Source organism: Anas platyrhynchos, chromosome 26, assembly GCF_047663525.1.
Source record: "Anas platyrhynchos isolate ZD024472 breed Pekin duck chromosome 26, IASCAAS_PekinDuck_T2T, whole genome shotgun sequence".
NCBI classification, from domain to species: Eukaryota; Metazoa; Chordata; class Aves; order Anseriformes; family Anatidae; genus Anas; species Anas platyrhynchos.
Genome location: NC_092612.1, coordinates 345505 through 372774, shown reverse-complemented (window position 1 = coordinate 372774; position 27270 = coordinate 345505). Strand labels below are relative to the sequence as shown.

The 27270-nt window shown below is 60.1% G+C and overlaps 2 protein-coding genes across 13 annotated transcripts in view; one reads left to right on the top strand and one right to left on the bottom strand.

The window, feature by feature from the left end:
- Positions 1-99: 99 nt before the first annotated feature.
- On the top strand, positions 100-20854 carry PI4KB (phosphatidylinositol 4-kinase beta). 8 transcript variants are annotated; one of them, XM_013106225.5, is made up of 13 exons: positions 885-2532; positions 2829-2990; positions 5127-6072; positions 11625-11669; positions 14888-15115; positions 15282-15509; positions 15703-15812; positions 16341-16445; positions 17116-17239; positions 17329-17594; positions 17768-17900; positions 18240-18360; positions 18891-20854. In XM_013106225.5, exons 1-13 carry the CDS (start codon positions 2465-2467, stop codon positions 19070-19072), a joined length of 2718 nt encoding a protein of 905 aa, XP_012961679.2. In that variant the 5' UTR covers positions 885-2464; the 3' UTR covers positions 19073-20854. The 8 variants fall into 8 exon arrangements, with proteins under 8 accessions (XP_038023658.1, XP_071884178.1, XP_027300463.1 ...); XM_038167729.2 differs by having other exon boundaries at positions 891-2532; positions 2865-2990; XM_038167730.2 differs by lacking the exons at positions 885-2532; positions 2829-2990 and adding an exon at positions 100-249.
- ZNF687 (zinc finger protein 687) overlaps positions 20799-27270 on the bottom strand; it is a 19229-nt gene continuing 12757 nt past the window's right edge. For all 5 annotated transcript variants that reach the window (XM_038167726.2, XM_038167728.2, XM_027444658.3 and 2 more), the window contains 7 exons: positions 26802-26980; positions 26341-26517; positions 25915-26077; positions 25180-25476; positions 24727-24839; positions 24203-24344; positions 20799-23675 (listed from right to left, as the gene is read on the bottom strand). In XM_038167726.2, coding sequence (XP_038023654.1) covers positions 23202-23675; positions 24203-24344; positions 24727-24839; positions 25180-25476; positions 25915-26077; positions 26341-26517; positions 26802-26980 — 1545 coding nt within the window. In that variant the 3' untranslated portion in view covers positions 20799-23201. The remainder of the gene's footprint in view (positions 23676-24202; positions 24345-24726; positions 24840-25179; positions 25477-25914; positions 26078-26340; positions 26518-26801; positions 26981-27270) is intronic.

The window sequence follows — 27270 nt, the reverse complement described above, 5'->3', positions numbered from 1 at the left end:
TGCCTCGGGTCCCCAAAGGGGGCGGGGCCAAAGGGGGGCGGGGCTCCATTAGGCCACGCCCTGCTCGGTATCAGGCCCCGCTCCCTCCGTTCTCGGGGCGCCGCCGGGCCGCCAGGGGGCGCGCTCGGCCCCGCCCCGCCGCGCTCGGCCCCGCCCCCTCGGCCCGGGCAGCCCGGGGCCGCCGGGGCCTGCGCCTGCCGCCGCTCCGCGGGGCCCCTCCCGCACCGCCACGGCTCCGGCCCCGCGCAGGTGAGCCCGGCGCCGCCTCCCCCCCCCCCGCCACCGCCCCCCTCCTCCAGACCGGACCGGGCCGGGCCCGGCGTCGCTTTTCCGGCCCGAGTCGGAAGCGGCCGCGCCGCGGAGGCCGGGGGGGAGCCGGGGCCGCGCGGCGCTCCCGAGCCGCCGCCTCCCGGTCCCGGTCCCGGTCCCGCAGCCCCGCGCCCTCCCCGGCACAGCCGGCACCGAGCGCCCCGGCCCAGGATGCGGCTCCCGGACAGCGCCGCGCACCGGCACCGGAGCCCCGGGACGCGGCGGCGCGGGGCGGCCCCGCAGCAGGTAGGGGCGCTCCGGGCCCTGCCCAGCCCCGGGGGCGCTCCCCCGCCGGGGCCGCCTCCCGCGGGGAACCCCGGGCTCCCCCCGCCCCCCCCCCCCCTTGGTTCTCTCCGCCCCGCGGCGGAACTCGGCGGGGAGGAAGCCGGGCCCGGACCCGTGAGGGGTGGCGGGGACCGGGAGGCGGCGCCCGGTGCCCGTGGGGGGCCTCCCGGTGTGGGGCGTGCTGGGGACGGGGCGGTGGAGCTGAGCCCCGGGGACCGCGGGGGCCCCGCTCCTGAAGGGCCGGGGCAGTCCCGAGGCGAGGCGGGGGCAGGAGCTGGGTTCAGGGCAAAGCGCCGGGGCTCGGCCCGGCCCGGGGCTGTGCGAGCTGCGGAGGAGGAAGGGGCGAGGGAAGGAGCGAGGGAACCGCTCGCAGCGGGCTCGGGGCACGGCTCGGGGCACCTGCCGGCCCCACCTGGGGCTGCGGGGAGCGGTGCTGAGCTGTCGGGAAGGCCGGGCGGGCAGGACGGGTGCTTAGGAAAGGTGCCGCAAAGCCAGAAGCGGGAGCGCTTTGCCGTGGAGGGACGTTTGCAGCAGGGAGCTCGCGGCGTCTCCCCGTGCAGGAGCCCAGGAGCTGTTGAAGCCGTCCCGCAGCTCCTCTCTGCTGCGCCTCTCATCGTGCTGCGGACTTCAGCTCTGGGAGCGAGTCCTCGTTTGCTCTGTGCCAGCCCTGGTGTCGTGGCTGTCCTGGAGCCCCGCGAGGCTGAGCTGGAGCAGGGCACTGTCACGGCAGTACCGTGATTTCAGGTGTTTTAGGGGTTCGAGGAGCCACAGGGCGCTGTCAGCGAGCTCAGGCTGCCCCTCTGCAGTTGCTTGGGCTGCTGCTGCTGCTGCTTCCACTGGAGCATTGCCGGCAGCTCTCTGTTTTTATTAAGAAAGCTGCTGGGCAGGTGTGTCAGGGCTCCGTGGTGTGCATCCTCCAGGAGCGAAGCTGCTTTTTGTTGGGGAAAAAGCCCCCAAGCGGCGCTGCCGTGCAGCGGGGCAGCTTTACAGGCGGTCTGTCGTCGGGGTGTCTGGAGCCTGGTATTTCACTGTTTCTGTAGCAGACCGGGGCACGCGCGCTGTGCATGGGCTGAATCTGGTTCAGCCGAGTGTGAAACACGGGCGGCGATCCGGCTGTGCCGGCGCTGAGGCTCTTGGAAGGGGATTTTGGGCTTGAAAGAGGAAGCAGCCTCCCCCAGCGAGAATTTCTCGCCCCCGCTAAAGCACAGCTCATAGCGTGCTGCCGATCTGCCCGTGGTGAGCCGAGTCACTGGCACCCCCTTCGTGCCTCAGTTTCCCCAGCCCCTGGGCCTGCTGGAGCTGCTGCGCCTGCAGGGAGCCGGAGGGGGGCCCTGAGCTGTGTTTTGCTTCCCTTAATGCAGTGGAGGGGACTGGGAGCCTTCGGCCCACGGCACGGCTCCAATACGCTCCGTGCCTCCATCCTAACTCGTGGCCCTCCCCGAGGCAGAGCAAGATGTAGAAGGCCGTCAGTGCTGAGCAAAACAAAAAGTAACACAGCGTAATAGGGACCAGATGTCTTAGCGAGGCTTCATCCTGCACTTCTGGGTGTTTGCCAGGGCTAATATTTCTTATTCCAGTCAGGCAGGAGGGAGACTTTTCTTTCCTGTAAAGCCACAGCTCTGTTCCAGGAGATCTCCCTTCGCTTTTGTCGCTCCTTGAAGGAGCTGCGCGCTCGAATTGCTCCAGCGACGTGCCGCTGCCTCCTCCAGTTTCTGTGCTAACGGGGGCTTCCCTTTATTTCGTGTTTAATCACTTCGGTGCAGTTCCGCCAGGGAGAAACTTGGCCCGTTATGGCTGTGGGTGGAGGATGAGCCACATGAATTCAGCTCAGCCTGTTTTCCAGCCTGCGTTGCTTCATTGTGTGTAGCCGATGGGATTTGTGGCCCCGTTGAGAGCGGCGCTTTGGAAGCGGGGAGCCACGCCGAGCTGCGGAGGGAGGTAAATAGCACGTTTGGCAAAGGGTGGTGCGACTCGCAGAGAAATGCAGGAGGCAGGGAGGGGAGTCCCTCGCCGGGGATTTGGGAGCGGGGCTGTGTCCTGGGCAGGCTCCAAACGGCCCCGCTGCCAGGATGTCGCTGGAGGAGCCGGGTGTGGAAGTGCCGGGGGGGCTGAAGAGCAAAACAAAACCGCGGCGCGCTGGCTCCGCAGCCGTGCCCGTGGTGCCGAGGTAACCCTGCAGGCCCGTGGGTGGATTTATCTTGCGTAGGTCCTTAATCCAAGTTTAACCCACTCAGCAGTTACAAATCTCTGCCGGGCTGTCCCTTCGTCAGCGCAAAGCACTGCGGGGCGGCGGCGGAGCGAGCGTCACGTTCCCGATCAACCTGGAAGAAGAATTTGGGACTTTGGGCTGGCCGTGGGAAAGTCAGCGCTGGCAGCGACTGCGTTTTGAAGCACAGGTGCCTCGAAAGCATTGAGAGAAATTGTGTGAGCCTGGTTTAGATGCCAACTCGGACCCAGCCTGTTCCGTGGGGGTTTGACATCCAGAACTGCAGCCAGCCGGTGCGGCAGAGACCCGGGGCTTCTGCCTGTCTGAGGCTGCCAGGATACAGAAATAAGGAGAATGTAAATATTCTTTCTCCTGGGGGTTGGGACGAGGCCTCCTGTGCCCCTCGGGCCCCTCCGTGGTCGGTAGGAGGGAGGGCAGGGTTGCCTCTTGCCCGGTGTTTTGCTGAACCTTCACAGGATCACCCACAGAGCGGGTTTACATCCTGCCCAGGGGGTCAAACGAGAAGGAAGAAGAAAGGGGCAAAGCTGGCAAGGGGACCCCTGCCCGGGTCGTGCTGAAGGCTCTCCTCTTCGCTGGTGCAGTGCTCATTTAAAAATTGCATCGTGTGGGCTCTCGTGGGGCAGTGCTGGACTCACCGAGAAGGAAAAACAACTTCCTTGTGCTCGCAGGGTCTTTAGGATCTAATGACCACAAATATTTGAAGCATGTGGGATTTGGACCAAAGGGAATGGCAAGCACAGAGGAAAATGTTGTGCAGTGCTGCTGTGCGGGCCGAGTGAAAGATGTTATTCATATTAATTCAAAGTGCTGAACTTTGGTCAGGCTCTTTCACTGCCTCGTTAGGGCGTAAGTGCTTCTAAAACAAGAGGAGGAAGCTGGTCCCTGGAAGCCAGCGCGTGCACCTGGGTGTGCTGCTGGTGTTTCCACTCGCCACGGCGCCGGCACTGACCCAGATAGCGGCCTTGGCCGCTCGTCCCGGCGCGCTGCTGCCCTAATTAATTAGCCTGCCAGGGAGGTGGCGCGGCATAAAGCGGCGTCCCCACTGCCGGTGGTCCCAGAAGGAATTGTGCTGGGAGTAACGAGGCGCCGCAGCCCCGGGAGCCAGCATTTGCTGTGGAGCGCTCGTCCTCGAGGGGTTGTGCTGCAGGCCGGGGCTGGAGCTGTAATCGCCTGCACAAATAAGCAGATAAAACAAGGGCATTAAACGAGCGGGGAAGAGCCTTGCTGCAAGGACCTGCTGGCACGGTTTCTGTGGCAAAATCGGGGCTGGGGGCTGCGGGGCGAGCAGAGGCAGAAAATTGCTCGGTGAACTTCTCTTCCAAAGACCGTCGTTTTTTCCACCGTGCTGGACATGAAAAGCAGGAGGGAATTGGCAATCTGCTTGCAGCGCTTAACATTTGTAAAAGGCATTGTGCCCTGCTGCTGATCACGAGCTGTCTTGTTGGATCGTGTGAGCAATAAAGGGAAGCAGTCAGAGCCGCAGTAATGATGTTGGAGTGAATGGGGTGCCTTATTTTATTTTTAGAGGGCGATTTCACTTGGCACTGGCCTTCTTTATTCTTGCTGGCTATCCATAGAGGTGCGCGGCTGCTCTTCTTATCGAGATGGGAAACCAGGAAGCGTGTTCAGTCCTGCATTTATCTTACTTTTAAAGCGCAATTAAGCGCTGATCATTGGCAAGGATGCGTAATCTGGGCATTAGTGCCTGGACTTTGAAAACAGGGCCACGACGAAACCTTGGATCTTGCTCTGGAGCTGCGCGCGCTGGCCAGGACGGTCGGGGAATTTCACCCTCAGAGCACCCCGTCGGTGCTGTCGGCATCTGTCCCAGAGGGGAGGTGAAGGTGAAAGCTTCATGCAGGGTAAAGCCTTCACACGGGATAAACCCGGCCGGGGACCCTCTAATCCCCCAGGTGGCCACACAGCATCGCGGGGTTCCTTTCGTGGCGTACAGAAAGCAACCTGGTGATGTGGTTATGGTTTTTTTTCCCCCTCTCTTTTTGGCTTGCTCAGTTTTTTTATTGTCATGGTAACAGGGGAATTTGTTGTAGTGGCTGATGGATGTTTGCAGCTCTTTCAGGCCTGGGTGGCAGGGGTACCAGTAAGACCATTAGAACCCCAGCAGCCACCTCGGCATTCCCATTTTGGGTTGGCCACCTGGGTCCATCCTGCCTAGACAAAGCCTTTTTGGAAAGGTTTGTCCCAGATGTGCGTCCCAGACTGGATTGCTGCTTTCCCACCTTCAGCCTAGAAGCTCTATCCCACACAGCCTGCGTCCCTGACTCCTTTTTGTCTTTTTTTTCAGCTCTGAAGCGTGCAGACCCACCGCTGCTATGGGAGACTCCGTCGGAGACCCGGCGCCCGGCTCCGCGCCGCAGGGGAACGGCGGGACGTCCCTCAGCGTCATCACCGAGGGCGTCGGGGAGCTGGCGGTCATCGACCCCGAGGTGGCAAAGAAGGCCTGCGAGGAGGTCCTGGAGAAAGTGAAGCTGATGCACAGCGTTTCCTCGGACAGCTTGACAAAAGCAGCTGACGGCAGCGAGGCGGAGCGCGCCCCGCGGACTGCTGTGGATTTGCCCAACGGAGACGTCGTGGAGGGCTGTGAAATCAGGTGCTTGGACGATCTGCCCAGCACAGCCTCTAAGATCCAGGAGGAGGATGAGACCACGGCCAACACGGTGAAAACCGCCCGCAAGCGGCAGAAGAATAACTCTGCCAAGCAGTCGTGGCTCCTCCGGCTCTTTGAGTCCAAACTCTTTGATATCTCCATGGCCATTTCATACTTGTACAATTCAAAGGAACCTGGTGTGCAGGCTTACATTGGGAATAGGTTGTTCTGCTTTAGGAACGAGGAGGTGGACTTCTACCTGCCACAGCTGCTCAATATGTACATTCACATGGACGAGGATGTGGGGGACGCGATCAAGCCCTACATCGTGCACCGCTGCCGGCAGAGCATCAACTTCTCCCTGCAGTGCGCCCTGCTGCTGGGCGCCTACTCCTCGGACATGCACATCTCCACCCAGCGACACTCCCGTGGGACCAAGCTGCGGAAACTCATCCTCTCGGACGAGTTGAAGCCAGCTCACAAGAAGAGGGAGCTGCCGTCCCTGAGCCCAGCGCCCGACATGGGGCTGTCTCCTTCCAAAAGGACTCACCAGAGGTCCAAGTCGGATGCCACGGTTACCATCAGCCTGAGCAGCAATCTGAAGCGCACAGCCAGCAATCCCAAAGTCGAGAGCGAGGAAGAGGTAATGGTGGGGCTCTCCGAAACGCGGCCTGGGAGGGGGTGCCCACAGGGACGCGCTCGGGGGTTGGTTCTCATCTCGTGGCTCCTCTGCTGCAGGATTGCTGTCCGGGTAGCTGCAAAGGAGGCTTTGATGCCGCTGTCTTTTAGTGAGCTGGCCGTAAAATTCACACGGGGGAGAGCCGTCGGCCCGGCTCTGGTGTGCAGTGTGTTGGCACAGGCTGGCGTCGGGGCTGGGGGCTCAGAGGCTCCCCGCAGCCCCCCCATCCCGAGCCGTTCCCCTCCCCGGCCCCACAGCTTGTCCCTGCCGCGCCGAGCGCTCCCCGCGGGGATCACCAGGGAGGGAGGTGCAGGAAGAGTTTCTCTGAAATTTCATTTCCATAGAAAGCCGGGTTCGAGGAGACGTTGCTTTCATCTGGAGGCTCGGAGGCACTTTGTGAGCGTGGGAGTGCCGCTCCTCTGGTTTCGCTCGAGGAAGCTGAGGCTCTGAAGGGGGAATTCTCGTGGTGCGAGGGGAAGGGGGGATGTGAGATGCAGATAAAGCAAAGAGCTGGGTTAGCAGGGCTGAGCTGCTTCCTACGCCGCTGAATTCCCACCCCACTTGGGCAACTGAAGCTGGTGTCTGTTTTGCAATCTAAAGCCATCCGATCCCTGCTGGAAATCTGATTTCCTCCCTGTCCCAACCTGTTTGGATCAGGCCTGTTTGCAGGAAGGGTGCTGGGCAGCAGAGGGCTGGGAGCTGCTGCTGCTGCCCAGGGCTCGGGGCGCGCGGGGATGCTCCTGGGGGGCTGCAGCTGCTGCTCCCACCCCGGGCCCCCAGGGATAAACAGGCCACGGCGCTCTCCTACGGCCGTTGCTCCACCGTGAGCTCAGCTTTTGATTTCTGCTGCTTTATCACCGCTCCGAGGCAGTGGGAGGCCGGGGGGGGCTGTGTGGGGTAGGGGGGACCCTGCCAGTTTGCAGGGCTGGGGGCTGGTGCAGTTCAGAGCCGAAGCAAGCCAGGATTTGACTCAGGTGTGTGCGTGTGTCACCAAACCTGAACCGCTCCCGTGGGCCTCGCAGCGCTCGCTGTTCGGTGTCATGAAGTTATCCACGCAGCTTTGCTTCAGCTTTGGTGCTGAGCTGCGGTACTGGCGCGTGCGGGAGCCTCCGTACCAAGGCGCTGAGCACAAACCCTTGCTTGAGCAGAGCTTCTCCCAAAGAGAATGCGAGTTATTCGCTTTGTGCATCTGCTGACAGGGAGTTTTGGAGCAGGAGGGCGAGCGGCACCCTCGGATGTGGGGCTGGAGGGAATCAAGCTGGAAGAACAGTCAGGATTTTTTGCAGGGCTCAGCACGAGCATTGACCCAACGGGGTGGGAGGTGCCAGGCTGAGACCTGGGCATGGGGTGGGAGAGGAGGACAGGGAAGCTGAGCCGGTGCTCGGAGCACAGCAGCGCCTCTCCCCTGGCCCTGCCCGGCCGGGACGGTTCAGCCGGCTCGGAGCAGGCTCCTGGTGCCTTTCCCGGCCACCCAGACCCCGCTCCAGGCGTTTGCTTCCCTGGGTCATCCCCGCCTCGTGCTGAGGCCTTGCCAGCTGACTTCCCCGCTGCTCCGTCTAGACACAGGGATCTCGTGACGGTTTTCATAACGGGGGAAGATTTCTTGGCTTTTCTGCCTCGCCCAAATTCCCTCTGCTCCACGCTGTCCTGTAAATCGGTGAAGGGGCCGCGTGCTTTCCTGCCTGCACGAAATTTTGGGAAGGCACGTTGGGAAATGGCTGTGAAGGAGGTTGCAGAGCTGCAAAGCGTCGGTCAGCCAGGCTGGAAATGCTTTGGCTGGCTGCAAGCTAAAACCACCCTGCCCTGCTCCACGCACCGCTGCTGCTCCTGGGCCAAAACCCGGGCGGCCGCAGGGCACGTGGCGTTAGGGGACGGGGACGGGGACCTGCACGGTTGGAAACAACTGGCTGCTGGAAGGCAGGACGTGCGGAGGTCTCATGCTCACGCTGGCTGCAGCTGCTCGAATAATGGAAACCGAAGCTTTACATAAATTATAGATGAAAGGAGCGCCGAGAATAGTTTCTCTTGGCAATGTTTGAAACGTATTTTGATCCAGAGGCCACGCAAGCTGTTTAAACGTTGCGCAGCGATGGGGATACTCGAGGCGCCGTGAGAGCTTTCCTGGCCTCGGAATGTCCCAACCCGGCTTCCTGGGGCTGGTGTTTAAGTGCTCGGTGTTACTGCCCGTGCTGGAGACCCGCAGTGCCCTGCGTGCCGGGCTGCTCTGAGCTACAAGTGGTTTTCCCTCGGTCCAAGAGTCCATCGGATGCATGGATGGGGTCGCACTAGGACCAGCCCTGAGCTCCTTCCCCAGCCCCTCTTAAACTCGAGGTTTTGCAGCAGTAAAAGCTCGTCTCCGCTCGTCTGGGGGTTCTCCTGCCTCTGGGTGCTGCCGTGTCCCTGCCGTCAGTGCCCGAGACATTGAGACAGGGGTCGAGATCCCACTGGGAGGAGGAAAAATCAACTCCTGGCACCGAGAGTGGCTGGGGGGTGCCTCAAGGGGACCCCAGAGTGCACAGCCTGAGCCTGGCTGGTTTTGTTCCGTTGGTGGTGGCTTTTTGTTGTTGTTGCTGTTTGCTTTGTTTTGGTTCTGTTTTGTTTTTTTTAATGAAACCTCTTCCAGACACCTTTGCAGCAAGCCCTGCAAGGTGCAGAGTTCTCCCAGTGCTGGCGTGGGGGGATTTGTTGTGCAGACAGATCAGGCTTCCTCTGCAGCATGCAAATACGTTTGCAGCAGTTCCTCTGCAGGTAGGTGCTCAGCAGCAGCGGCGGCGGCGCTCACCCCCACGCCAGCCCCGTTCTCACCCAGCAGCAGGCACACGAGGGCCGGGGCTCGCTCCGCCAGCGAGGTCTCCGCGAGCCTGGGCTCGCATCACCAGGCAGGGACCGCCGAGCGCCGCGCTCCGCATCCACCCCCTCTCAGCGTTTCTCCTGGTGCTGCTTTTGGAAAACGCCTTTCAGGGCTGAAACCCCGCGGCTCCCCTCCGAGCTGGAGCCAGAGCTGGGTGCGAGGCACTTCCCTCTGCATCCTGCCCCGAGTTCTCCTGCCTGGCCGTCTCAGCACCGCCAGCCCCGTGCAGGCACCAAGCCTCGGCCCCTCATCTCCCCCAGCACGCCGTAGCTCGGCCCCTGGCTGCGGCCGGAGGAGTTGGTGCCGGGGTGCTGGGTCCTGGGGGGGTCCTGGGGTTGTGGATGCGCCCGGGTTCTGAGGTCCTGCGCCTGGATGCGACGCCTGGACGGACCCGAGGATGCTGCGGTGCCTGGAGGCAGGGCAGGCCGTGCGAACAGAAACGCTCGGCTCAGCCGGTTCCACTAGTCAAGCGAAAAAAACCTGTAATTAGAAAGCTGCTAATTGAATAATCGGGTAAGAATCTGGGTTGGCGGAGGGAGGGAGCGCTGTGACGGCAGCTCCTGCAGTGCCGCGCCGCGAGCACTGCCCGCGGGCTGGGGGGCTGGGGGGAGCACTGCTTTGCTGCTTTCCTTTCTCTTTTTCTTTTTTTTTTTTTTTTTTTAGCAGCCACATCAGCAGCAGGATCTTAAGCAGTCAGGGCTCGTATGCAGAGCTGTTTACATCTGCATTTCTGCACAGCTTCACGTATCAGCCTGCGTGCTTGCAAGCAACTTCTGAATTGGAAAGCTGCTTTTTTTTTTTTTTTTTTAGTTTTTCGAGGTTGAAAGCTTTCCTCTCGCTCCTCCCATCGCAATCTACCCAGGTCTTTGGCCTCTTAACTCCTGGCTCTGGCTCCGGCAGGCAGGGTGTGGAGGAGTTTGGCCTTTCACCTCAGGTGAAAGTGCCTGTTCTGGTCGGGCTCGTTTCTGCCCCGCTGCCCTGCAGCCACACCAGCGGGCTGCAGGATGGCTGCTGGGGACGTCCCGGCCCCACAGCCTGGTCAGGGCTCGGAGGCTCGGCCTCTCTCCTGTCCCTTGGGGTTTGGGGGGCTTCCTGCCGCCTCCCCCTGGCCGTGGGGCAGCCCTGGGCATCCTGGTTGGGGTCTCACAGCTGACAGCCCTGCCTTTCCCCGAAACGCAAGGTGTGGCTCTCAAGAGCTGCCTTGCTTTGTTTCTTTTTGTTTGTTTTTAAGACACAAAACACCGCCATCCGCAGGAACCAAAAGGTTTGGTGTTGGGTTTTGGGAGCCCTGTAAGCCCTTCTGGGGGGGATTTGGGGAAGTGAAAGCATCCCTGCAGGGCACGGAGTGCTGAGCTCACTTCGGAGGCTTTACAAGGAGTGCTGAAGTTATTTTTGTTGCTCTGCTGCTGTGTGTGTACGGGGTAGAAACTTGTGCTCAGAGTCCTGAAGTCTTGGAAGCACCAAGAACCTCGGCCTTCGTGCCTCAAAGCCCCAGTGCAAAGCCGCCAGGAGATGAGCAGGGATCACAAACGGGTGTGAGAGCTCCTGAGGGCCACGACCGACCAGAAATAATGCTCCGAATTTGGGTGGGCCAGCCCAAAATATGAAATGTTCAAGGAAAGCCTCCGGTGGCTGAGCCCCTGGGGCTGCCATGGGCTTTCCTGCAGCCTTGTTCTGCAGGGGAAGGGAGCTTAGGCCAGCCTCTGCCCCAGGTTTATGTGCGTTGGAGTCAGGGGACGCGAGGCTGCCGTGCCCGTGAGATGCTGCTGGAAGCACGAGCAGGTGAGGAGGAGCCGGCTCCAAGCACATCCGGAGCTGCTGAGGTTGTGCCGGGGGCTTGGGCACTGAGCTGCGCAGCTCCCGCATGGGGGCTTGCGGCCTCCATGGTTTTCACTCGGTTTGCAAGCAAACCCTTTATTTATTTTTTATTTTTTCCCTCGGTCAGCTTTGCCCAGTCTCAGCACTCTTAGGGGCTGTTTTATGTGGTCATGAGGAAGCTATTAATTGAAATGCTATTATTGCTTACGGTAAGATTAAGCCTGATGGAATTAGCATATCCCGGTAATTAACATGCTAAAAACAGACCTGTTTGTTTCTTTTGGGGAAGGGAACTTTACAAACCAATTGCACGCCGGTCTCAAGGGGGTGAAGCACCGTTACTATTTCTTTTTGTAAGAAAATAAAGGATTTACGGGTTTGCAGCAGGGCGCTGCAGAGCTCACAGGTTTGGCCTTTGGGCTCCACTGAGCAATGCTTCTGAGCCAGCTCAGAAGAGCTGCAAGCCCGCTCCAGGTAGCAAAAGAAAGGAGGAAAATGGGGAAAAGCTGTGGTTTCGGGACATGTAGCAAAAGTGCATATCAACAGCCCTGCTGCCTGTGGGGTCCCAGGGCCACGGGGCGATGCTGGAGGTCGCGCTGCTCCGGGAGCATCCATCGCCTGCCGGGCTCGTGGCTGAGGCTTGGAGGAGCCTCTCCCTAGCCAGGAGTCGAGGTGGCGATGCTGCCACGGGGAGGAACAAAGTGAAAGGGGATGGTTATGAACCTGGAGCTAAACTCTTGCTTTTTCTCCCCCCCTCTCCCTCCTTCCTCTCTCTCCTTTGAAACAAAACCAAACCACCACCGCCACCCAAAACCTGCCACCAAAATCCCTTCCATCCATTTCCCAGGAGCTCTCCTCGAGTACGGAAAGCCTTGATAAATCATTCTGTTCCGTAAGTGGCCCGTTTTGTTCCTGCGCCTGGGCTGCCTGGCTTCCGTGTTACAGCAGCATTTCCTCTGTCTCATGAAAATACTAAACCCCGGCGCCTGGCCGTGCACCACGAGCAGCGCTGACACCAAGCCGTCCCGTAACGTACGATTTTTTTTTTGCACTGCTTGAGCCTGGTTTGGGGAAAAGCAAGCCTTCTCTCTGCCAGCGCCCGTGCATGCACTCCGGCTCTGCCCCGTGCGCGGGCAGCAGCGCTCGCCGGGGCGCCGCTCGCATGGGACCTTTCCCTGCTCGGCAGGGAAACACCGGCTGAAACGGAGCTTTGGGCAAATTTCCTTGGACCGGTTTGGTTAAAACAAACCAGAAAGCCTCCAGGGGCTTGGGAGTTTGACCCGGTTGCTCATCGCTTAAAAAAGGCCGCGAGGGAGAGAGAAAAACCCTCGTGCTGGAAACGAGCCGTGGAGGCAGGGGAGCAGCCGGGCTGATGCTGCCCAGTTCTGCCCGAGCATTCGCTGACCTTTGCATCACGTCGTTAGCAGATGAAAGAGGAAATGCTGTTTCCTTGAATTTTACTTAAAAGTTCTCTGCCAGATGGGATTTAATTTGCTTCTTCCACCAATCATTTTTCCCTTCTTTCTCGTTGCACTCCGGTCTTTCAATCAAACCCCCGTGTTTCCCTAGCAGACCGCTCTTTTGAATCGAATCTCTTTTGGTTTTGAATCACCGGCACCTTTCTCATTTGTGTCGCTCTCCTCCCAGTGCGTGTGTTCTCCGTTTGGGATTTCTAGTGGGCTTCCACACCTCGAGCATGTAGTCCATGATCAAAAGCACAGCCCCAGGCAGCAAGGCGCAGTGCCTCGTGTCTCCACATCCCCCCGAAAGGCTTCGCGTGGTGAGCTCCAGCTGCGGGATGTGTGCTGGGCTCCCCTTCCTCCCAAGTCCTCCAGTGCCTCCAGAAAGAAGCACGAGCACTGCAAGGGGCACGCTGCGAGCAAATGCAAGCAGAAAATCCGCAGCCGGGGATGGACCCGAGGCTCTGTCCCAAAGCCCCTCTGCCGTAGGCTCCTCCATTACGTTTTTCCATCTCTTCCAACTCCACTGTTGGGGCTGCGAAGGACAGGGAGAGGCCCCTCTCCCTTGTCTGGGAGCTCTTCCCTTCCAGGCTTTGTGAACCCTGGTCATTTATCAGGTGCTTGAGCACGGCTGACCATGGCTGCAGCACTCAGGATTCTTTGCAAGCGTTTATAGCGAACGCATAAACCTGCTGCAGGCACCTGAGCGTCAGGTGAAGGCAGGGAGACGGCCTTCAAAAAAAAACAAAAAAAAAAACAAAACTCAGCGAAATGTTCTGCTGAAGTAAAAGTAAATGGAAGAAAATCAATATTTACATTGGCTCGGAGTGACAGCCCGGTCCTTTGGGTAGTCGGATCAGGGAAAACCATCTCCCTTCTCCCTGTTCGCTCGGCTGCAAGAGCCTGGTGTTGTTACCACCCCCGTGCAGCCCCAGCCTGGCGTTCTTCAGCTCCGTGGGGAAGCCAAGGTGCGTGCCTGCTGCAGGTCAGGGCTGCCCCGGGTTCAGCTGTTGCCATTTCCCACCACCGCCAGCTCTCCGCAGCAGGATGCGAAACAGCACGGAGCTCTCTGTGCTCAGCCCCTGGAGCACAAAAGGCTGGAGCAGAGTTTGGTGGGGACGCGTTTGGGGCTGGGTGGGCTCGGGAGGCCGTTTGCTGGCCACGTCTTCCTGGCTGAAGGAGCCGAGGTGTGGACACGACCGTGGAGGTGCCGAACGTGGGCTGGATGCGGACGAGGTGCGCCCGGGGCCAGGACTGCTCGTCCCAGCACGACGGGGAGCAGATGGCAGAACCGCGCATTTCACGAGTGCCTGGGGATCCCGGAGCAGCGCGGATTCGCTCTGCGTGCTGTGGAAGCAGATTGATCGCTGCTGCTGATACGGAGATCGATGCTGCCCTGGACCAGGACGGACTTCGCTCTTGGGCTGCTGCTCCATGCGGGCACCTTGAATTGCTGCCTGTCCCACTGGGCACCATCCCAACCTCCTGCCACAGCGACTCTCAGTGAGTTGCTCTGCTGGGATGAGCAATGCGTGGAAACCTGGCTGCGTTCAGGGGCCGCCGGTCACGTACAGGTCACGCTCGGAAACCTCCGTGCCCGGAGCGCGGCAATTCCTCCCGGGAGCAGCCTGTGGCGGGCGAGGAAGGAGCGGTGCTGGAAGGAGCTGAGCACCTCCAGAACACTGCTCTGCTCTGTGCAGAAACCGCGTGAAACACATCCGAGAAAAACGGCCCCAGAAGCCGAGGGTGCGTTGGGCCACCAGGCGAGGGCACCTCTGCTGCACGTGTGAGCAAGGCAGGAGGGAGAGCAGAGCACTTTGGAGGAAGGGGCAGCGCTCAGCCCTGAGTCTGGAAGGATTTTTGACGTGGACTACAGCCAAACCAATTGGCACCTGCCCCTTCCCAAAAGGGAACGACTGGAGTGATCCTCCTCCCCCCTCTTCTACCATTTCTTTGTTTTGCTGCGTAACCTTTCACGGCTCTCCGACGTTTTTCTTTGCTTCCTTTTCTCACGCTCCATGGCTTTTTGCATGTGCATTTCCAGCATGATTTGTGCAGTGAACACTTTGCAAGTTTAATTCTGCATCCTTAATGGCGAAATCAGCCACAATCATTCATTGTTCTGATTTGGAAGCTCAGCTGTGAACAGCGGAGCAGAGAGCCGGCCTTCACCTTCAGGGCACGGGGTGGCTCGAGGACCAGAGGGGCTGCTCAAGCTGCAGTTTGGGCTTTGCAAAATGGTTGGATTGAGAACCGATGGAGGCCTTGGGGTGAGGACAGACAGAAGCCAGCGCAGTCGGGCCATGGCTGCGGTGCGCTCCCTCTGCCGGCTGCGGGCTCGCCAGAGCCGCGGGGCAGCGCTGGGGACCCTGAGCAGCTCCTGGGGCCGGGGGGGATCTCCGGGCCCCTGGCGGGAGGGGAAGCGCTTGGATCCTGCCCTGCCCCGCAGCCGGATGCTGAGCCCGTCCCTCCGGCCACGGGAGCATCATCTGAGAGCAGGCAGGGTGGGACAGGAAGAGCCTTCGTTGCTCTCCAGAGTTCATCCCGGAGCTTTTAGATTGCAGAGCCTGATAAAGAAAAAAAATAATCCAGTGTCCTACTGACCTTTATAACACTCTCCCCCCTGCCCTCCTCCCCTACAACTTTTCAGCCTGTCAGACTTGCTCCCGAGAGAGAATTCATCAAGTCCCTGATAGCCATCGGGAAGCGCCTGGCCACCTTGCCGACCAAAGAGCAGAAGACCCAGCGGCTCATCTCGGAGCTGTCGCTGCTGAACCACAAGCTGCCGGCGCGTGCCTGGCTCCCGACGGCCGGCTTCGACCATCACGTAGTGCGGGTGCCCCACACGCAGGCAGTCGTGCTCAACTCCAAGGACAAGGTGAGCACGGTCCACGCGGGAGAAGAGTTCCTGGCGGGTTGTCCCCAGCACACCCCTTTTGTTTTGCGTGCACCCCGCACGGCCAGAGAACGCCGTGCTGCATCCTTCAGCCTCCGGGCCCCTTCAGAGCCCACGCCCCAGTAACGGTGGGTTTTGCTTTCCCCAGGCTCCTTACTTAATCTACGTGGAAGTACTTGAATGTGACAATTTCGACACAGCGAATGTGCCTGCCCGGATCCCCGAGAACCGCATCCGGAGCACGCGCTCAGCTGAGAACCTCCCCGAGTGCGGCATCACGCACGAGCAGCGGACCAGCAGCTTCACCACCGTCCCCAACTATGACAACGACGACGAGGCTTGGTCCGTGGACGATATCGTGGAGCTGCAAGTAGAGGTGAGGCCGGGCGTGCCAGGCAGGGTTTGTCTCACAGCACAGTGCCCTTTCCATCCTGCTGCTGGGATCCAGCACCGCAGCCCTTGAAGGCGGCGATCAAGGCCAGCTCCTGCTGGGAAGGGGCAGCCCCTTGTGGTGGCACCTATAGAGATGCTGCTGCTTCATTGCACCTCTCGCGTTTTTCCCCTCCCAGCTGCCGGAGATTCATACCAACAGCTGTGACAACATTTCCCAGTTCTCCGTGGACAGCATCACCAGCCAGGAGAGCAGGGAGCCCGTGTTCATAGCTGCTGGAGATATCAGGTGAGGCTGGCGTGCTGAGAGCACCCATTTGTTTCGCTGGGGGGGGGGTTAGGAGGCTGGTCTTAGTTCGGGTGGGGAAAAAGCGGGGGTGCATAGTCTGCCTGGTAGACTCCCAGAGAAAATTCATCTGCACAGCTTGAGGAGGGTCTGTGCTAGGCAGTGGTGGCAGGGTGTGAGAGCCCTAAGTAGAGGCTTTGGGCTGGAATAATCCTCCCATGCTTGCTTGAAGAGCTGCTGGGAGACTCCTGCGGTACCTCCCTGAGACCCCGGCTGTAGCTCTTCCCAAACGGATCGCACTCTTTGCTCCCCTCATTCAGCCCCTGCGGCTGTGTTCGTGTCCCGGCTCCTTTCCCACTGGCGAGGGGGAGGACGTGGCCCTGGTTTGCATTTTGCTCCAAGCCAGGTTGAACTCGTGAGCTTTGGGAGGTGCTTTGAATCGGGCTCTGGGTGCCCATGGGGATGGTACTTCCCATCGAACCGTGCACCCCGAGCACGGGGGTTTCGCTGCTTACCGGCTCTGTCCTGCAGGCGACGACTCTCGGAGCAGCTGGCGCACACCCCCACGGCCTTCAAGAGGGACCCCGAGGACCCGTCCGCGGTCGCCCTGAAGGAGCCCTGGCAGGAGAAAGTCAGGTAGGGCCAGGGGGCTGCGTGCACCGGGCTGCTCGCGGCGTTGCAAGGATTTTGTGTGCCCTGCAAACAGCAGAATGTGGCTCTGAGATTTGCCCTGTAAATAACTCAGTGTGAGGCCCTTGGCTCAGGACACGGTGAATGGGGAGGCGGAGAGCAGGGAGCAGTGGCTGTGCTGCAGGAGGGAGAAAATCCATGGCAGATTTGCTGTTCTTGCACTAGGCTTCGAGGGGCTTGACCAGGCATTTATAGGCTTCTTCTATGGCATAGCGATTTGTCCCATCCCAAAATAAACTCATTTCTGTTCCTGGCCTCAGAGTTGTGCATCCAACCCCCAAATTTCTCCTTGAGCAAGAGGGAGAGCATTGTGCTCTACGGATCTGGGAGGGTTTATCGGTGTTGTTCTGACGGAGGGCTGTGGGATTCAAGGAGAGCACATTCCCTTCTGCACTCCTCCGAGATGTCTTGTGGTGCAGGCAAAGTTTGCCCCATAGTTTGGTCAAGGCTCAGGGTGCAGCTGTTGCAGTTCTGGGCCACAGAGCTCATTCTGCTGTGGTCCAAAGCGAGCTGCTGCTTTTCCAGAGGTTGTCCTTGCCCCCAGATCCCCGATGGGAAGCCTGTGGGCTGCCTCTCTCCCTTTCCTCACATTCTCACCCTTGGTCCTTCTCCACAGGAGGATCAGGGAAGGGTCCCCGTACGGCCACCTCCCCTCCTGGCGCCTCCTTTCCGTCATCGTCAAGTGCGGGGACGACCTGCGGCAGGAGCTGCTCGCCTTCCAGGTCCTCAAGCAGCTGCAGGTGAGATGGGACAGGGGCTGCCGGGGGCCGTGGCCGCATGGGGCCTCCCTCACGCCCTGGGCACTGAGCTTTCCTTGCTCTCTCTGCAGTCCATCTGGGAGCAGGAGCGTGTTCCCCTCTGGATCAAGCCATACAAAATCCTCGTCATCTCCGCCGACAGCGGCATGATTGAGCCAGTTGTGAATGCTGTTTCCATCCACCAAATCAAGAAGCAATCCTTGCTGTCGCTGCTGGATTATTTCCTGCAGGAACACGGCAATTACAACACCGAATCCTTCCTGACGGCCCAGAGGAATTTTGTGCAGAGCTGTGCTGGTTACTGCCTGGTGTGCTACCTGCTGCAGGTCAAGGACAGGTGAGTCTCCACACCCCAGCACAGGACTGGTCGCAGTGTTGCTGACAGAGCTGTGTGTTCTGCCGGGATTCTTCCTGTCGTCCCTGCGTGCGGCAGGAAAATCCTGAGAGGAGGCAGGCGGGGGCCATGCGCACACTTGGGGTTTAATGGAGGCTTTCCCCTCTCCTGCTCAGGCACAACGGCAACATCTTGCTGGATGCAGATGGACACATCATCCACATCGATTTTGGGTTCATCCTTTCCAGTTCCCCCAGGAATCTTGGCTTTGAGACGTCTGCCTTCAAACTCACCACTGAATTTGTGGATGTGAGTGAGCGGGAACGTGGTGGCAAAGGGTGCTCGCAGTGCTGGGGAGGTGCAGTCAAACCTTGGCAGCGGGGACAAAGGGCTGGGTTGATACCAGTGGGTTCTGGGCCAGTTCTTCAGCCTCAGCTGAGTTGTTCTTGGGACCCAGCTCCAAGATTTAATCATCCCAAGATAACAGCTCAAGGTGCTCTCTTTGCAGCGTGGGTTCACTCATAGAAGTTAAAGTCCCTACAGATCTCCTTGTGCCCCTCCTGCTGGCAGTCCCTCGGCTCGAGGCATGCCGTTTTCCTGGCAGTTCTCCATCCACTGCCCTCCACCCACCCTGCCTCTGCCTTCCAGGTGATGGGTGGGCCAGACGGGGACATGTTCAACTACTACAAGATGCTGATGCTGCAGGGTCTCATCGCTGCCCGGAAGCACATGGATAAAGTTGTGCAGATTGTGGAGATAATGCAGCAAGGTACGGCGATCTGGGGGCCCTGGAGCCGGGTCCAGGGGGGGCATGTGTGAGCCAAACTGCTTTGGGTGCGGGCTGCACAGAGCATCGCCCCAAAAAGTCTGGTGAACCCTGGTGCTTGGAGGAGAATTGGGAGAGGTTGGAGGGAGGTCTCATATCTCAGGAGGCTCTGGGCAGCCCTGCTGGGGCCTGCGGGCTCCACCAAGGGCTCCCGGACCTTGCTGGAACTGCAGGAAGGGGGCAGAAATGTGCCCGTGTTAAGGGCCGAGCATCAGTGTGCCTTGGGGAGCCTGACACACACCTAAAGGAAGGGGGATGCCATTGCTGCAGTGCAGGAACAAGCTGTAAATATCCCAGTGCTCTGCATCAACGGGATACGGCAAACCCTGGCCACCGGCTGAGAGCGGTGAGGCAACGCCTGTGCCACAAACCTGCCTCAGAGCCAGCGACAAGGGAAGGAGCCCCGCTGGAGGCCGCAGAGCCCTTCTGGAGCCCAGTTCCCCCCTGCCAACCCTGCTCCTCCTGCCTTGCAGGTTCACAGCTCCCCTGCTTCCACGGCTCGAGCACCATCCGCAACCTGAAGGAGCGTTTCCACATGAACATGACGGAGGAGCAGCTGCAGCTGCTCGTCGAGCAGATGGTGGATGGCAGCATGCGCTCCATCACCACCAAGCTCTACGATGGCTTTCAGTACCTCACCAACGGCATCATGTGATGGCAGCGGGCCGCCCGCTCCCAGAACAGCTCCTCGCCCACCGTGGCGCCCAGCCTGGGCCTGAGCTTCGCCCTCTCCGGGGAAGAGGTCTTGGGCCTCAATGGTAAAAGTATGCTGAGTCTCAGCATCTTCCTGGGGATGGTTGTTTTTTTGCCAGACTCTCAAAAAAAAAAAAACACAAAAAAACAAACAAAGCAAAGAAACAAGACAAAACCAAGCAGTTAAAGCAAGAAAAAAAAGTCCTACCTGTGAAAAATCAAAGCATAAAGGATGATGCGGTAACCATTGATGTGATGCGCCCGCCGAGTCTGGTGATGGCCAGGCAAAAGCCAGCAAAGGGCCTCAGGACATTGGGTTAGCTCCAGACCTCATGCAGCCACCTCTTCCTCCCATCAGTATTACACCTGTTGGTGCCCTGTGAATGCTCCCACAATCTCGGAAATGTTTAGGAGCTGGGGGTGGAAGGGGGGGAACAGGGACCGACCCCACCCTTCAGCGTCTGATGTGACTTGAGCTGGTACCACTTGAATGCAGCGGAGCGGAATCTCAACGGCCCCTGCCCTGCATGTTCCCCTACTGCAGCCTCTGCGTTATTCAGCCCCTTTCTTTGTGTCTCACAACCCCGTCCCCCCCACCTTGTGGGGTGAGGGTCCTGTTGTACCACTGCACATAGGTCACTGCTCCTGCCTCGGCCCGTGGCACCTGCCCCATCGCCCACCACCGGTACGTCAAGGTTGGGGTTCACTGAGGCTGGCGCTCACCTGGGGCGTCTGCATTGCCTCGTGCTCCTTTTGAGCACCTTTTCTTTCTTTCTTTCCTTTTTTTTTTGTTTTGTTTTGACTCTGTTCCAGCGATTTGGGACTGTGAAGCTTTTGCCCTCCCTGTTGCAGTAACGTCTGCTGTGCCCCACGCTGAGTGCCGGGACACAGCTGGCAAAGGCGGGTTCCTCCGGGGAGCCCTGCGGAGGGTTTCACCAGAAGCAATGGGACAGGGAAGGGGCAGGAGCAAAGTGCCCGGTGCTGCCCTGGCTCCCCCCAAACCGGGCCAGAGCTTGCCGGGCACAGCTTGGGGTGGGGGAACCTGCGGGAGGATGGAGCAGGCACCCCGGGAAGGCCCGAAGGAGAAGGGGATTCCTGCGCTGAGGCCGTAACCGCAGCAGGCTCCGGGAAGGGCACCCGCAGCCTGGCCGCTCCCCTGGCCCCGGTTCTTTGGTCTGAGCTCAGCGCCCCCCTGCCCCGCCCCCGGCCCGTCCTGCTGGTCAGAAGGCGAAGCCCCACCAGCTGTTCCCCCCCATCCCCACCCCATGTCCGTAGCTCCGGGTGCCGTTCCCTTGCCCAGTGCACCGGTGTGTAGCCTCCGACGTCCTGAGTCTGTTTGTTTAGCACTAATTATTTGTCATGTTGATTATTTAGCATTAAAAACCAGAAAATTCTATTTTAAAATGCTGGGATCCAATGGCCAGGAGGTGCCCAGGGCTGGGGAAGGCCACTGGGCCCCTGAGCTTATGCAGGGGACCACCACCATTGACAGACCCCCCCCAGCTTGGGGGCTGCTGGGGGGGGGGGGGGGTGCTCAGGGCAGCCCAAGGCCCCTCGGGGGAGGCAGGCGGGGGCGGGGGGGACCCCACTGCGGGGCAGGACCACTGCTGGCCGCAGCAGGCAGGAGAGCAGCAGGCAGCCACTGGAGCCCTTGTGGGGCCACGTAAGTAACACAGGCACAGCAGGGGTTAAACCACTAAAAGTTTAATTGCATTATTACTACAAGAATAAAGGATACCTGAGAGCCTCTTGCAGTGCCCGTAGTTTTAATGTAGCATAATCAGGTCACAACCCCTAAAAACAAGTGTACAGACGCCCCCCCGCCCCCACGCTTTAACAGAAGTTGATCTAAAGGCACTGAAGTGCGTGAAAACCAAGAGATTACAAAGCAATTTGTTTTGTTTCCTTCCTCTAAAACTCGTAGAAACTTTAGGTTCTTCTCTATTATTAAACATCATTTACACGTTCACAGCCCCACGTGCTACAGCTGAGAGGGGTCGGGGAGACGACGATGGAGGAAACGACAACGTGGTCGACGGGGTTGGGGAGGCAAAGAGGCCCCCTGCCAGGAGGGGGGACTGGCCTGGGGGCTGTGGGAACTGCTAATTTATTTTCTCTTTTATTTTTAAAAAGCCTCCCCCCCCCCCCCCTTCCGTGTGTGCCGTTCAGTTGAATCCACCTGCAGCAAGGGGGAGGATTAACCCCCTCCTTGCACCTGAAACAACAAAACAAAACAAAACAACAACAACAAAAAAAAAAAACAAAAACACCAGAAACCAACCCCAGCAAACCATCTTTCCCCACCCCAGAACATAAAAACTAAAAAAAAAAAAAAAAAAGCAACCCAAATCACAACAGTAGTTTTTTGTCACTTTTAGTGTATGATACAACTTTACACAGCGTGTTAGATGTTATTCACAAGGAAATAAGGAGCCCAAAGTTAAGTTACTGAAATAATTACTCACACAAACACCCTACCCCAAGCACAGGCGCTAAACAAACAGAACAAGTAGGAAGTCTCTTTTCTGGCTGTTTTTCTCCTTCCCCGAAGGTCACAGGGCGGGGGGGGGGGGGGAGATGCAGCGACAGCCCCGCACAGGTGAGCCCCCACCACGGCCGGGCTGCACCGCGGGGCCAGGCTCCCGCACACACTGGACGTGGTTCCCCGCGGCCTCGGGGGAGCTCGGCCATGCCAGGAGCTGCGGGCGTTGTGTGGAAGAGGAGCAGCGAACACGGCCGAGCCCCCGCTGCGGGCCGGGCAGTAGCAAAGCCCTGGGTGCTGGGATGGCAGCACCGGGTGATGGCATCGCCCCTTGGAAAAGCCAGGCAAAAGCTTTCCCCATCAGCGCGGTGGCAGCAGCTTCCCCTCCTCGGCCCCTTGGCTTGGCAAGCAGCCGCTGCCGGCCCAGATCCAGGATGGGGCCCAGGGAGAGCCCCGAAACCTCCCTGGGCTCCGAGGAACAGACTCGGTGCAGCGCTGCTGGGGTGGCCCACGCCACCAGGGCTCGCTCTGAGCTTGTCGAGAGGCTTCTGTTTGCTTGTTTCCCAGTGCTGACTCCTCCCCGTGAAAGGCCACAGGCTGGGGCCTTGTGCAGCCGTCCCTTGGTGCAAAACCAGCACGCTGACGCCAGCGCCGGCTCGAGTTAGTGCAAGCGATGGCAAAGAGCAACCTCGCGGGTGAGCAGCGCCGGGACTGAGCCACGGAGGGGCCCAGGCAGCAGCAGCATCTCTGCGGAAACGGAGAGCGGCCACCAGTCTGGAATCGGCTTCTCCCAGCAAGATACAAAATAAGCAACATAGAAAAGGGAAAGGAAAAAAAAAAAGGTGGATCCTGCTGTGACGTCACTGCCAGCACAGACAGCTCTGCCTGGCGGTGGAGACATCTTCCCCTGGTCCCCAGGTCCTGCCCTGCTCCAGCCCTCCCAGAGGAGCAGCAAACCCCAACACAGCCGCTCCCAGCACAGCTGACCGCAGCTGGGGCTGGTTCTTGGGATGTGGGAGAGGTTCCTGGGAACGAGGGAACAAGAAGAAAGCCACTGAGCTGCAGCACAAGGTCCAGGCGGTGTGAAAGCCGAGGTCAGAAGAGGCAGCGACTTGTGATTTGCCAACACTGGCCCAGGGTGGGGAGATGTCGTTCCCTGTCCTCGTCCCTGGGCGAGGGAGGCCACTGTCCCTCCGCACAGATGCGACCAGCTGTGGGGCAGCTGTGGCCCCGTGTGACAACAGAGCAGCAAACAGATCGTTTGGTTTCCCCCGGGGCAGGGTGGCCGGCTTGGACTCTGCCCCTCATCTGCTATACAATAAGGCAGCCGAAATTCTGCCTTCGCCCTGCTCTCGCCCACAGAGCAGGGGTGGGCGAACACTCAGCCTCGCAGGGCCGTGGCCGAGCAGATTCCACGTGCAGGGCACACGGAGTTGGGCCGGAGCGCACCAGCCAGCTTGCATCTCTTCACAGCTCCTTCACGCAGCCCTGCCTCAAAACGCTGCCCAGGAGGAGGGAGGAAGGTGGCACCCAGGTGGGCTTCCAGCAGCCTCCTCACAAACTGCTCTGTGCTGATTATATACACGTCTCATACCCCTCCACCGGGGCCCTAGTTTTCAGGGCTTGCGTTCTGCCTCGCACGGATGAAGGCCATGCCGTGGGTGCGGAAGTGCGTCTTGAGGTTCAGCTGGCTGTCAAAGCAGCGGCCGCACACCTTGCAGGACAGCTTGCCATCGGCCATGTGCTGGGCACCTCCTTCAAGGGGGCTGCGGGGCCCCGGCTCCTCCATCTCGCCCGCTCCCTTCTTCTTCTTGTGGGTGATGAAGCGGTGGCGGTTGAGGGAGACCTGGGAGGTGAAGCAGAGCCCGCACTCCCGGCACTGGTGGGAGCTCTCGTCAGTCCGGTGCTGGGGAATGTGTTCCTGGAAGTCGGCCGAGCTGCTGGCGAGGTAGCCGCACTTGCGGCAGCGGAAGGGAGCCTTGCGGTCGCCCTTGGGGTTTTTGGAGGGAGGCGTGGTGCTGTCAGGCTCCTCGCTGCATGAGTCGCCCTCGTCCGAGGACAGCTTCCTCTTCCGGCTGGACACCTGGGACAAAGGTTGGGTTTTGTGGGTGCCTGGCCCGAGCAGCTCCCAGCAGAGCCCCAACCTGCTCAGTAATTCCCCAACGGGCTCCAGGTATCTGCTCAGGTAAAGGCTGAATGGGGGCAGTGACTCCACTGCTCTTGGCTGGCCCCAGGAGCTGCGCCCCCGCTGGTAACCCCGGCCAAGGGGATCCCCCAAACTGCCTCTGAGTCGCTCTGACCCCTCACGCCAAGTGCCTTCACCCCACGCAGCCTGGGACTGCTCCCAAGCAAGCTCTGAGTTCTCCCAGCACACAGCAAGAGGCTGAGGCAGCCAAGTTCATTCCCTACCATGCTGGCAGAGACGGGAGCTAAACAAACTGTGCCACGATGCGGCAGCCACTGGACCTCACAGCGGGAGGGAGCTGCCAGTCCCAGGCACTGCGGGACGTGTGGAGGCACAAGTGACCAGGATCAGGGCTCACGGAGCTGTCGTCAGCCCTATCTGAGAACTCTGCAAGGCCCCTGTGTGCACCCCCAGCGACCTCGTACCTGCGTAGTGCCAGTCCCTATCCGGGCGATGACGACCTCCTGGCTCTTTGCCTGGTCGGTCACCTTGATCCCGTGTCGCACCTGGATGTGCTTCTCCAGGATGAGCCGGCTGCTGAAGGTCCGCTTGCCCTCTGTGCAGTACCTGCGGGGCCAGAGCAGGGAGGCACTGAGGCGATGCTCTGCAGCGAGGAGCCGAGCCCCAGCCCTGCTTCAGCATGACTGCGCGTGTGTTGAGCCCTGGCTGCCCTAGGACAGCTGGATCCAGCATCCTGACCCCCCGAGTTTACTGCTCTAACTGAAAATATTTTCACCTGCTTTCCTCTACAGGGTATAAAACTCAGTAAAACTCAGTCCCTCCCTCAGTAACTTCTTTCCATCTGACTTCCAAGACCCTTGTTAAATCCCCATCATGCTTCAACCATCTGCAACTTTATCCTCCCCACAACAGCTTGACAGGGAAACCACTCGCCCCTTTGGAACCAGACCCCCCTGTTTCAGCCCAACCCAGAAGGTGCCGTGGGTACCTGCAGGGATAGACGCGCTTGATCCCTTCGTGATTCACGCGCACGTGTCTCCGGAGGCTGGGAGCAGAGCAGAAGGAACGCTCACACAGGTGGCACGGGAACTTCTTCACCGACTGTAAGAAAGAAAGAGGCGGGTGGGTCCCACGCCGGGAGCTGAGACCAGAGTCAGGCTCTCCAGCTGTGCAGAGAAGCCAGATGTGGGGCCTCAGCACTGCCTCCGATCTCTCCTTGCCTATCCCACGGCTGCACATTGGGGAACCAAAGATCTGCTCTCTGCTGTTCACCGTAACAGGTAACAGCTCCCCGAAGCCTCAGCAAGCAGGCAGGCTCCTGACCAGGTCTGTACCGGGGGAGAAGCACTGCCTGCACCGAGGCAGGGAATGCTCCAGGCCCAGCACGGAGCCTGGGTGCCCGGCCCTCTGGCAGAGCTGGAGCCCCTGGCCTCCTCCTCACCTTGCCATGATCCTTCTTCATGTGGGAGACGTATTCGTCACGCTCTGGGAACCAGGAGTGGCAAACCCCGCACGTCCACCCGCTGCCCTTCGACTTGTTGACTGTCTTGCGCTGGAAGCGGCTCCGCTTTGTCTTGCGCAGCTCTGGTGAGCTGGGAGGCTCATCCTCCTCCGTGGAGGACGATGACTCCTCCGAAATCTTGGACACGGGGGTTTCGACAGGTTCCTGCTTTGGTGTGAGCAGGACAGCCGCCTTCTTTGCCAGGTCGTCCTTGGGTTTTTGGGGCTGATGAGTGTTCTGGAAAGCAAAGACAAGAGTGTTGGCAGCCGACCGGGGCCAGGATTTTCCTCCAGCACTGCAGGAAACCCTCCAGGCCTCCCTCTGCAGATGGACCCTCAGCCTCGGGGCAGGAGGGGAGACACCGGGCCCTGCTGTGTTGGGGATGAGCCATAACCCAGCCCCAGGACACCCCTGTAAAAGTATTTGCCAAATACCAATATCCTGATCAGGGTGTGGGAACACATCGGGGACTTTGTCCCCCAGGGGACACTCAGGCATGGGCACAGCTCCACAGCTCTGAGGGACGGTGAGCGCGCAGCCGATGCGGGGCCGTCTCCTCCTTCCGCCCCAGCGTGGGGCTGAGGGATTCCCCTCGGGTCTGAATCATCGCGGTCATGAGGGGTGCAAGAGGGCAGTGGAGAGGCACCAGGAGGCTGAGCCTGGCCACGGCGTTACCTTGAGGTGCTCCAGCATGGTGCGCTTCTGGGCAAAGAGCAGCGGGCAGTCCGGGCACTTGAAGACGCTGACCCGCTGGTTGAGCAAATGCTGGTCGAAGTGGGAGGAGAGCAGGGGCTTGTGGGTGAAGACCGTGTCGCACATCGCACACTTGTAAATCATTCTGCCGGAGGAAAAGGCCACGGTCAGCACAGCCCAGGGTCACCAGAACCGTGGAGGACGCCCCTGGGCAGGAGGGCTGGGAGCAGCCCTGGGAGCAGCCCTGGGAGCAGCCCTGGGAGCAGCCCGGCCCACACCAAGCGATGGGAAGGTAAAAGGAGGGGGTCCCAGCTCTCTGTGCTGGTGCTGAGCGCTTCCCCCAGCCGCCCACCCACCAGGACTGCTCCCGGTTCTCCCAGCCAGGGGCCAGCTCGAAGGAACACTTACTTGGACTGCTGGTTGCTGAAGCCGGGGTGCTGCGTGTAAACGTGCGCGTGGGCGCTGGGGGCTGACTTGAACGCCATGGGACAGATGGGGCACTTGTGGAACACCTCGCAGTGGGAGGTCTGGATGTGGGACTTGATGGAGTTGACCCCGCCGAACACCACAGCGCAGCTGGGACATCTGCAGGGCGGAGGAGAGCGTGAGGCAGGGGACGGGCGGCGCGGGGGATTCAGCCAGCCACCGACAGCAGCGCACGCCGAGGCGCAGACGAGCAGCAAGGAGCCCACGGCTGCTGCAGGGGCAGCGCGCCCCTCCCTGCCTGCAGGCAGCACTTGGCAGGAGCCCCCAAGTTCCTGCCCCATCTGCTGCCCAGAAACCTGCCCGAGAAGGGCCCCCGCCCGCCCTGGGACCCCCCCCCAGCACCCTCGGCCCCAGCAGAAGCCTGGCAGGAGGCAGAGCCCTACCTGTAGCCCACCCTCCGGGAGAAGTGCAGGCAGGCCTCCTTCAGGTGGGTCTCGAAGTTGGCGAGGAGGAAATTCCCCCCGCACTCGGGGCAGACGTGGGGGGGGCGGTTTTTGTGCATCCTCTGGTGGGCGTTGAAGCTGCAGCGGTTGGACATGATCATGGGGCACGTCGTGCAGACCTGCGGGACAAGGGCAGAGAGCTGCAGCCCGGCACGCACCGCGCAGGCAGGGACTTCTCAGCCCTTTCGTTGTGCTGCTGCGGGAAAGAAAGCGTGGGGAGCAGGCAGCTCGTGCGCAGGGCTCTTTTAGGAGATGATCTGCTTGTGGCAGCTCGCTGGGTGACTGCTGAGCGTGTTCCCCGCGCTCAGATGCCTTTTCCAGGCTTCTCATCGCAGATGGATCCCAGCTGCACCGTGCTGAGGGCAGCCTGGCACCAGCCACTTTGCCAGGAGGGAGCGGGGGCTCATTC